The sequence below is a fragment of the Trachypithecus francoisi genome, unplaced genomic scaffold (genome assembly GCF_009764315.1).
Source record: "Trachypithecus francoisi isolate TF-2019V2 unplaced genomic scaffold, Tfra_2.0 Lachesis_group21, whole genome shotgun sequence".
NCBI lineage: Eukaryota > Metazoa > Chordata > Mammalia > Primates > Cercopithecidae > Trachypithecus > Trachypithecus francoisi.
This window is the reverse complement of record NW_022681467.1, coordinates 28,478,324-28,489,181: the sequence shown is the minus strand read 5'-3', so window position 1 is coordinate 28,489,181 and position 10,858 is coordinate 28,478,324. Positions and strand designations below refer to the sequence as shown.

Below are 10,858 nucleotides of genomic sequence, written 5' to 3'. Positions count from 1 at the left end.
TTCTCCTCCTTCCTTGCAGTATTCTGGGGGACTGAGCACAGCCTCTGGGTGCCTCGAGCAGTTTCTGGGTCCTGGGATGTTTCTCTTCCCACAAGCGGCACCACCAGCCGGGGCAAAGTAGGAGTGTGTCCCTGGTCATGGTGGCCTGCTGGACACTCTCCGGGGTGCTCTATGACCCCTGGCCATGGCTCAGCCTTTCCGGGCTCAACGGGAATGAGTGGAACTGCAAGGGCCCCAGGGCTCACCAGGCAGGACAGCAGCTCCCGCATGCTTTTGGAGACCAGGATTTGGACATGCGTGGCCAGGAGACTGCCGTGAGACAGGGCATAGGCTGAGTCAGCCGGCCACCCCTGCCTTCCCACTGCTTTCTGCGGGTTACAGGCAAGGCCAGGCTTCTAGCCGACCTATCCCATGGACTGTTGGCAACTGGTGAGAACTTCCTGTGTGCCCAGGCACCTTCAATGAACCACCTTCCCTCCCCCACCCCCATCCTCCCTAAAGTCAGGGCTTGTCAGAGGATAAAGTAGGCCAGGGTGACAGGGTATCTGAGGGGATATCTAAGCAGAGCCTGAGGGAGAGGCCATTCCATCTGGGGGAAGGCCTTTTCAGGCAGAGAATAGGGCCCTGTTCTCCAAACACAAAGGTCCTGATTGGCCCTGGGCTTATAGACCCCCTCCTCCAGGAAGCCGTCTTGGATTGCTTCTCCCACGTCTGCCCACTCTCCCATGAGATTTTCCTGGTCGGCACAGAAGACTGGGCATGCGTTCAGGACAGCTAATCTGCTGGATAAGCTAACAAGAAGCTGCATCCATGCTGTAGAGGAATAATCCGTGTCCCAACAGGAAAGGGCGGGGTCTTCCTCACTCTGGTGTCCCCAGTGCCCCGCACACAGTAGATGCTTAACAAGAGTTGAGCACGTGTGAAATTTGAAAGTGGTACCAGAAAATGAAGTCAAGATGGCTTCTTTCTGAGGACAAAGCTGTCCCCACACTCTCCTCAGTGCCCTCATGTCCCATGTCCTGCTGGAGAGACTCCCGTCCTTGGGCTGCCAGCCTGTGGTCATGACCCCTCAGCCCAGCCGGGCCCGGGGAGACAGTTCTGCTCCAGCGCAGAGAGATGGCTGCCCATTCCTTTGTCTGGTGGCAGAAGTACATTGTTAGGGGCAGGCAGGATGCCCTCATGCATGTCTTCCTGCTCCTTTCAAGAGTAGCTGGGCAGTGGCTCTAGATCCTGGAGAAGGTTCAGCCCCCAAGGAGCAGCCATCGTGGGCGAGGCCTCCAGGAATTGCAGCACTGAGGCATTTACTCATCACATGAAGAATGATGTGTTTGAAGATTATGAGTCGTGCATGTGTGTGAGTATCTTAGTGAGTGAATGAGTGTGTGTGAGTCTGAGTGTGCATGTGAGTGTAAGGGTATGCATGCGTGTGTATGTGGGTGTGTGCACAAATTCACATAAAAACAGAAAAGTCTCTGTACACAGACAGGGAGAGTTCCAGGGACAATAGGAATTTCATGATCAACTTGGCAGTCAACCTGTTGGACAGCCTCCCACTCTGCAGCCCATGTCCTCCTAAACTCTCTGTGGGGCCGGGTGTGGTGGCTCATTCCTGTCATCCCAGCACTTTGGGAGGCCGAGGTGGGCAGATCACCCAAGGTCAGGAGTTCGAGACCAACCTGGCCAACATGGTGAAACCCCATCTCTACCAAAAATACAAAAATTAGCCAGGCGTGGTGACTTACGCCTGTAATCCCAGCTACTCAGGAGGCTGAGGCAGGAGAATCGCTTGGACCCAGGAGGCAGAGGTTGCAGTGAGCTGAGATCACGCCATTGCACTTCAGCCTGGGTGACAAGAGCGAGACTGTATCTCTAAAAAAAAAAAAAAACAACCCTATGTGGGATGCAGTCGCCTAGTCGGTTAAAATGGGCACCACGCAGACACTGGCAACTTACAGATGGACCCTAGTGAACTTTCTCACGACCGTGCTGAAGTCTCCTGCCCGGAAGGAGCTGTAGCCTCATCACCAGCACATGAGACCTGTGTGCCGCATGATGACTCACTGCATCTATGCCACTGAGACCACTCCTCTATGTGCTGTGGCGCACCCTCTCCCCTCTCCATCACCCAGAAAGCCCCCCGTCACTTTCCCTCAGGGAGACCATGCCTTGGAGAATACACCCAGCACCCTCCTTACTTGTGCCAAGGAATGAAGCTCCTACTGACCAAAGCCCGAGTGCTCGCAGAGAGCTGTTTGCGGCTCGCCAGGCAAATGAACCCTGGTTTTTTTTTGGGGGGGGGGTAAGAAATCTAGAAGAAAACTGCACCAAAATGATCTCTGGGTGGTAAGAGTCCAGACGGTTTTTATTGACTTTGATGCTTTTCTATGTTTTTCTAAAGTTCTATACTCAGTCTGTGCTACTTTTAGAATCAGAAAAGAGCTAAAACCAAGTGGGGTTTACACCATTGGTCCAAAAAGCAAAGAGCAGGCGAGGAGGGCATGGGCACTCGAGGAGGCACCAGGGTGACCGGTGACCAGGAGGCAGGGCCTCCATGCAGCTTCCTCATGCCGGCTCCTGGGGGACGTTGGCTTCCGTTTCCCCATCTGGGTTCTAAGCTCCTTCTGACTCTAGCGTTCTGGAATGATCTAGCTGGCATCCCAGGTAGGGCCTGAGTGGCAGAGGCGGGGTGTGGGCAGCGGGGCAGACACAGCTGCTCATTGGCTATTGGAGCTCAACCCTGCCTGTGATGCCGGGCCTGTGACGGCTGCATCTTGGACACCTGCTGCAGGGAGGGACGGCCTGTGGGCTCTGGTGCCTGAGGCAAATCTCCAGGGTTGGCTGAAGTCAGGGTAGGAGATGAGACTCAGACCTTACAATTATTTAAGTGCCTACAACACACCAGATGTAGCGTGTGTGAGAAACACAGTGAAAGTGTCACAGCAGCATGGTCTTAATTCCTTCAGAGAGCCCCACAGCCCGCGAAATTAACCTGTGCTCGCAGCTGTGCTTGCAGAAGCGAAGGCCGGAAGCCAGTAACCACGAACCAGCCACAGGATGAGTTGAACCGAGCAGTGCTGCCTTGACTGAATCTTGCCTTGTTACCCTGCAAAAATCTCCACCCAGGGGGAGCAATGCACCTTGCTAGGCACAAAAAGTGCTGGGTGCAAAAGACAAGACTGTGCAGGGTCCAGCCCCTCCTGGAAGAACCCACCTTTCTCCAGGAATCCCTGGCCCAGTCTCCACTTACCTGCCCTAAAAGCCCTTAAAATCCCCCTTTGCCCTATGCCTTAGGGAGAAGGTGCTTTGAGCAGGAGCTCCCCTTCCCCATTCCTTGATGAACAAATAAAGTTTGACTCTACTTTGCCCAACCTGGTTTTGTTCTCATGGCACAAATAGCACCGGGCAGGGATAGGATGCATTAGGGTCAACTGACCCCTTCAAGGGTGGGTCACAGAAGGTTATTGTAATGGGCCTGGGTGCACTGAGGGGAGGTTTGAAGAGTCCCAGAATCAGGGGACTGGGGACAGGTTGGCCTGTCCTGGTCCATGCTGTCCAGCCAGGTGGCCCCATGTCAGGATCATGGGTCTCTGAAGGAAACTCTGAATCACCCTCCAGGTCAGGGTTATGCAGAGGCCTCTAAGAAAATTCCTGAAGCCTGGTAGCTACCACCCCTGTCTCCCCGACTCCCCAGCCCCAGTGTCCTTCCCCCATGTCCTTCCTCTGGGCAGAGGAGGGGCCAGCCCTAGGCCTGGGCTCAGGCCTTTTCACCAGTTTATCCACACACCTCCCCACTTCCTGAGTTCTCCACCTGAGATGCTGTGCAGAGCACGACGTAACAGAAGGATCGAGGGCTTTAGCTCAGAAAACCCTGGGTTCGAATTCTAGCTCTCCCAGTTTCTAGTCGTGAAACCTTACTCCTCGCTGAGCCTCCGTTTGTCCTGTTGTCAAATGGGGCAAATGCCTAAGAAGACTGTTGTCCAGCTCAAGTGAGCTCATGGACGGGAGACGGTTTTGGAAATAGAGTCTGGACTGGCGAGAAGCATCTCACTTATCCCCCTCGAGAGAGCCCACGGCCACCCCAGGCCCTGCCTGTCCTGCCTTTCCTTTCCAATCCCAGCTGCGCCCTTGCCCAGGCCCACAACTCACTTTCCAAACCTGCAGACTACACCAGGGCTCAGCGACGGAGGGGCAGGACCCTGAGGCGCTGGCAACCAGGACTGGGCACATCAGCTGGGCACCTTGGTAAAATGAGGCTGATTTCCGGGATCAGCCAATGAGACTTTGGCAGGGACGCTCCCCTCCCACCTCGAGTGGTGGCCAAGGTCACCAAGCCCTTCGCAGGCTGGGCTAAACTGGACAGACACCAGGACAGGACAGTCAGGAGGGACCAGGGGTCCTTCCTCCCGAGGGAGCAAGGCCAGAGCCTAGGACAGGCCCCAAAGCCAACTCCACTGGACATAGCTTTGTGGGGGCTGAGTTATCTGGGACAGCCCAGCAGTTACACTCAAAGCAGCTGAGCCTGGCCAGCGTCCAAACACCGACTCCCCCACTTCCTGGCGTGATCGTGGGCAAGCGACTTCACCTCTCTGAGCCTCTGTTTCTTTCTCTGCAAAATGAGGTAATATCAGCACCCACCTCATGGAATGCTGTGAGGATTAAATGCACTTTTAGTATCTGGTTCGGGGCCTGACACTTGGAACGTGTCTAATAAAGGTTGTCTCTCACTTCCTTCAACTTTGGGAAAGAAGGAATGCTGGAAATTCCATCCTTTTGCAGAAGGGAAAAGAGTTCAAGCCCACTCCTTCTGGGATAAGTCAACGAGGGAAATCCGGTGAGGGTGGAAGAGAAGGATCGAGCACAGCCACCCCATTCCATGCCTGGCTCAGAAACACCGGTCCTTGGTCGGTGGGGAGGTGGCAGGTAACTTAGAGTTCATCATTGGTTTGCGGGACTCTAGCTGAAATTTTCTGGGAGAACAACTGGGATTTAAGAGGACAGCATCAGTTACAAAGCTGAAAGAAAACTCTAGAAACTGGGAAAATCGTCCGGGCCTGGTGGCTCATGCCTATAATCCCAGCCCCTTGGGAGGCCAAGGTGGGTGGGTCACCAGAGGTCAGGGGTTCAACACCAGCCTGGCCAACATGGTGAAACCCCATCTCTACTAAAAATACAAAAATTAGCCTGGCGTGGTGCCGCATGCCTGTAATCCCAGTTACTTGGGAGGCTGAAGCAGGAGAATCGCTTGAACGTGGGAGGCGGAGGTTGCAGTGAGTCGAGATCGCACCACTGCACTCCAGCCTGGGCAACAGAGTGAGATTCTATCTCAAAAGTAAAAAAAAAAGAAAAAAGAAACTGGGAAAATCTTCAGTGCAGCCACACTCTCTTCCACTCCCCAACCTCGGGGGCTGTTATGGGTTGACCTGTGTCCTCCAAAAAGATACGTTGGAGCCCTCAGGCCCAGTACCCCAGAATGTGGCCTGATTTGGAGATAGGGTCGTTGCAGAAGTCATCAGTTAAGATGAAGTCATACTAGAGTAGGGCAGGCCCTTAATCCTATATGCCTGGTGTCCTTATGAGACGACATTGTGGTCAGGTGCAGTGGCTCATGCCTGTAATCCCAGCACTTTGGGAGTCTGAGGCAGGAGGATCCCTTGAGCCCAGGAGTTTGAGACCAGCCTGGGCAACACAGCAAGATCTAGTATCTACAAAAATATTCTTTTTTTTTTTTTTTTTTTGAGACAGAGTCTTGCTCTGTTGCCCAGGCTGGAGTGTAGTGGCACAATCTAGGCTCACTGCAACCTCTGCCTCCCAGATTCAACCAATTCTCCTGTCTCAGCCTCCCGAGTGACTGGGATTACAGGCATGCACTACCACGCCCAGCTAATTTTTGTATTTTTAGTAGAGACGGGGTTTCGCCATATTGGCCAGGCTGGTCTCAAACTCCTGACCCACCTCGGCCTCCCAAAGTGGTCGGATTACAGGCATGAGCCACTGCGCTCAGCCTCTACAAAAAATTCTAAAAAGTAGCCAGGGATAGTGGTGTGCACCTGTGATCTCAGCTATTTGGGAGGCTGAGGTGGGAGGATCGCTAGAGCCTGGGGGGTTGAGGCTGCAGTGAGCTATGATCATTACACCACTCCACTCCAGCCTTGGTGACAGAGTGAGACCCTGGCTCAAAAGAAAAGGAGAAGAAGAGGAGGTAGGGAAGAAGAAGAAGAAATAAGAAAGAAGAAGAAGGGGGAGAAGGAGGGGAAGAGGGGGAGAAGAAGGAGAAGAGGAAGAAGAAGAAGGAGAAGGAGAAGCGGGGGAGAAGGAAGGAAGGGAAGGAAGAGAGGGAGGAAGGGAGGGAGGAAGGAAGGGAGGGAGGGTGGGAAAGAGAGAAAGAGGGAGGGAGAGATCATGGAGACCCATGACGGAGATGGCCGTGTGACAATGAAGGCAGAGTGAGGAGGGGGATGGGGAATGCATCTCTAAGCCAAGTAACACCAAGCAAGGATTACCAGCAAACAGCAGAAGCTGGAAGAGGCAAGGAAGGGTCCTCCCCTACCAGGTTTAAGGTGCCCTGTTGACACCTTGATTTTGGGCTTCTGGCCTCCAGAACTGTGAAAAAATGTCTGTTGCTTGAAGGCCCCTGTGTGTGGTGCTCTGTTACCAACTTCCAGGGGCATCCAGAAGCCCTAGGACGCAAAGGCAGAGGTCTAAAATGAGAAGCCCCTTCCCAGGGGAGGTGGTATGAGGGGAAGGCCATGGGAGGCACTGCGTGGGGTCTGCGTGGCCTGGGCAGGGCCCCTTAACCTGTGCTCCCAACCCCGAGCACAAAGGTGTCTGATCCCCAGCACCTCCTCCTAGGGACACAGGCCATGATCCTCTGTAGCCCAGACAGCGGCCCTCTCCTCAGCCCCAGACAGACACCTTTTTCAGCTCCACCGTAAGGAAGAGTTTTCTAGCTTAGAAGGCACTGAATAGGTGTTTGTTGTGAAAGTGAAAATCAGCAAGGGCTGCTGGGCGGGTTTACTGGGAAGCTACTGACACGTAAGCTGCAGCCTCTTCCAAGCTGGCACCTTGACCTCCAGCCTCCAGAGCTGAGACAATAAGTTTCTGTTGTTTTAAGACATCAAGTACGGTACTTTTTTTCCAGCAGCACTAGGAAACGGATAGAGATGGTAATTGGGATACAACCTGCAGATGGATTTTGGCCTCAAAAATGCCTAGCTCCTGGGTGCCCCTGACTCCTTAATGCAAGAAACAAGCTGGGAGGGCTCAGATCATAGTTTCTTCACGCACGAGAGGATGCAGTGATCCCAGGAAGGAGGCACAGGTGACCCAGAAACTCCCAGCAGACCAGGCGCAGTAGCTCACGCCTGTAATTCCAGCACTTTGGGAGGCCAAAGTGGGCGGATCATTTGGGATCAGGAGTTGAAGACCAGCCTGGCCAACATGGCGAAACCCCGTCTCTACTGAAAATACAAAAATCAGCTGGGTGTGGTGGCGCATGACTGTAATCCCAGCTACTCGAGAGGCTGAGACAGGAGAATCACTCGAACCTGGGAGGCAGAGGTTGCAGTGAGCCGAGATCGCGCCACCGCACTCCAGCCTGGGTGACAGAGTGAGACTCCTTCTCAGAAACAACCAAAAAAACCAAAACACCTCCCAGCAGAGTGGTGGCGGGCAGCCCGTGTTTCCACCGCTGTGAAGTGTAAAGGGAGATGGAAGGAGAAAGACAGAGATGATAACGGACACATGCGCCCCTCATGGCTGAGCCTCGGACTGGGCAGGGGGGTCTGTGGGGATACTAGGACAGATACCCCAAAAACCCCAAGCCTATAGCCCACCTCCTCCTTGCTCAGCAGCAGTGGGCAGCCCCGGCTCCCTTCAGGCCGCAGGTGATGTGTCCAGAAAACCCCACATGCCCCAGAATGGGGTCTCCAGCTGCCGAGAGGGCTGACGGCCCAGCAGAGGTCTGGACAGGTGACTCTGGGCCAGAGGGGAAGGACACATGGGACTCCACAGCCAGACAGCGGCAGAGCCATGAGGGGTGCTGCCCACCGTGCTTCCAGCCCTCTCTGCACACAGGACAGAAAAGGGTGCTTGGGATGGAGTGTCTGATGATGAGGGAAGACTGACAGACAACAGGGGCGGAAGACAAACAGCCATGACTTCACCAGATGGCTGCCAGGCCTCCCTCCTGCAATGAGGCTGAACCACGTTTCTAAGCCAACCAGCCACGCCCAGGTGTCCTTGGAGAGGGACTCTCCTCTCTGCCTCTGCCAGGGCCAGGGGATGTGAACGGTCTCAGATAAGGAGGGACCTAAGGGGGCAAGGAACACAAGCCCGACCTCATCGCCTGTGGACGCCCACAGCTGAGAACATTTATTTTCTGCCCCAGGGCTCTGTGCGGGGCCAGAGAGAAGATAGGATTAGGAGACAGGTGGACTTCCCCAGAGAGGCAAGTGGGGCGGCCGGGGGAAGGACCACATCCTCTGGGTCTGGTAGGGAATAAGCCAGGGACATGCAGGCCCGCCACGGGCCTAGTGGTCCTGCTGCAGGACTAGAGAAGATGGCAGAGCACCTCAGAACCTGACGTGGGAGCCCTCCTTCACAGAGGACATGAAGGTGGCCTTCAGAGGCCTTGGGGGCCGCTCGAGGGAGGAGACAATGTGCTTGGGGGTTGCTGACCTCTGCAGGGTGGACTTGGACACCGGGGATGGGACCGAGGGGGTGGAATGGGCCGTGGAGGCCGACTGGGGCCGCAGCAAGAAAGAGAACTGAGGCCTCAGGAAGGCAGGCAAGCTGGAGTCCAGCAGCCTGGAGGCTGAGGCAGTGACAGATAACAAGGAAGATGGGGAGGAGGTGGCTGCAGGCGTGCTGTCCATGGTATCCAGCACAGCCTGCTCCCTGCTGGGCACCAGGTCCTTCTGGACATCGTGGGCTACCAGGCGGATGTGCTGGTCCTGCTGGTCTGGGCCCCTGCTGGTCAGGAAGTCGGGCTGCTGAGTGGGCATCAGATCATTGAAGTACAGGCTTTGGTAGACCTGAGGTGAGATCTGCAGGGAACAGAGTAGGGAGCGGGAACGGGGCACCAGGTGGAGCCAGGGACACCCAGGATCAAGAGTAGATTTGCAGGAAGAAGGTGGCCTGAGGTCTTCCCAGGCCAAGAAGGCATATCCAGAAGACTGTAGTTGCCACTAACCACCGTTGTCTGCAGACCCATGCATCCACCTTGCACCAGGCCAGGCACCCAGCCCTGCTCTCCACCTAATTATGGTGCTTCTGACAACCCTGTGAGCTGGCGAGGAGACTGTCCACTTCTGCGAATGAGGTCTCGAGCTGGACCTTGGGTGAGGCCCAGGTGCAAAGAGCTCCTTGGAGCAATCCATCTCACACCAGCCTCTCCCCAGCCCGGGACAGGGGGGCCCTGCAGAGACATGGCCTTCAGTGTTATCTCCCATGGCAGATAAGGGCAGGGAGGCTGGGAGAGGCTGGGATCTCAAATCTGGAGCTCTAATCTGCTCTTTCGAACATCCCCTGCTCCTTTCTGTCCCCAGTGGAGAGCCAATCCTTCCATTTACCCTGTCTCTTACTACGGGCCTGGCACGACACTCTGGTCTGCGTTTGAGCACCACGGTAGTAGGGACACAGGTGGAAAATATGCTAACCAGCAAGTGGACAGCCACAGACCATAGGAAATGCTTGGAGGCTATAGACAGGGACCCTGCCCAAGGGGGACCTTGTCCTACAGGCCCTTGAGGCTTGTTCTCAAGGACAAAAGCTGCACTAGTGATCTCAGCCAGGGCATTGGCAAACAAACCAGACACATCAGTCTCATCCCAGAACTGTCCATGGCCCAGAATCCTGTTAAAGGACAAATGCTCCCATCTACCCTCACTGAAGGGCTGTGTGGGCACAAGGGTGGCTGCCGGTGGACATGGGATTCCCTGGCCCCTGACCCAGCCTCCTGGGGAGCCGCCCCATCCCGCTTCACCTGCTGCTTCATCCAGCCGTACGGCACCCTCATGGACAGGAACCTGGTATTCCGCAAGCGTTCCTTGGGCTTATACGCCGCTCCCAAGACTTTGCTCACCTGCAGGAGCCACGCCCAAGACTGAAGCCTGCGAGTTGGGGGTCCCTGCACCCCTCCCTGTGCTCCCCTCTCAGCCTCACCTGCTTGTCCCTGGACTCCCACTTGCTCCAGCTGTCCTCAATGTCTTCCAGGGGGCGCTCTCCGGCCCATGGGGACATCAGGGCCATCTTCTGCAGCTTGGCCCAAGCTTCTGTCTCCTTATCTGCCTTCCCATGCAGGAGGGCCATCAGCGCTGCCTGCTCTCGCCGCTGGTATATCAGGGCCTCAGCCAGATCCCGCTGCTCCCTAGTGTGGGGGGCTTTTCTTCACAAGATGTCCCCCCACCGCAAGGCAGGGTGACCCTCCCAGAAACCCTGAAAGGCTCTCCCCTTCCTGGGCCTGATCCTTTCCAATCTTCCATCCCTCCCCCAGGGCAAATTCCCAGAGCCCATCACTGAGCGAGTATGGAATTTGCAAAGCCTGGATCGATGCAGCTGGCCCAGCAAGTCCTGCCACTCTCCCACCACTCTGTCCTCTCCAGCATGCAGACCTGACACCCCATCTGGCTTTATCTGGACCTCCCCTTGTGGACTATTCAAACATGTCTGCCCCCTGCCCCAGGGAAACCCTGCCTTTGCCTTGTTTGATGTCCCTCCACAGCACTGTCAAGATGTATGCCTTGATGGCAGCACCGGAGCCACAAAGATTCTGTGGGTACCTGACAGACTCCTACTTAAATGTCAAAACCCAACTCCAAAATCACCTCTCCTATGCAGCCTTCCTTACTTGATCCACTCA

General features: G+C 55.4%; 1 protein-coding gene across 7 annotated transcripts in view; it reads right to left on the bottom strand.

Annotated features, from left to right (window-relative positions):
* Window positions 1–7,626: 7,626 nt before the first annotated feature.
* The window catches only part of EFCAB8 (EF-hand calcium binding domain 8), a 106,952-nt gene continuing 103,720 nt past the window's right edge, over window positions 7,627–10,858 (bottom strand). For 3 of the 7 annotated variants that reach the window (XM_033186106.1, XM_033186103.1, XM_033186105.1), the window contains 3 exons: window positions 10,162–10,366; window positions 9,983–10,081; window positions 7,627–9,044 (listed from right to left, as the gene is read on the bottom strand). In XM_033186106.1, coding sequence (XP_033041997.1) covers window positions 8,571–9,044; window positions 9,983–10,081; window positions 10,162–10,366 — 778 coding nt within the window. In that variant the 3' untranslated portion in view covers window positions 7,627–8,570. Of the gene's footprint in view, window positions 9,416–9,982; window positions 10,082–10,161; window positions 10,367–10,858 lie in introns of all 7 variants that reach the window. The other 4 variants (XM_033186107.1, XM_033186104.1, XM_033186109.1 and 1 more) reach the window with 3 other exon arrangements.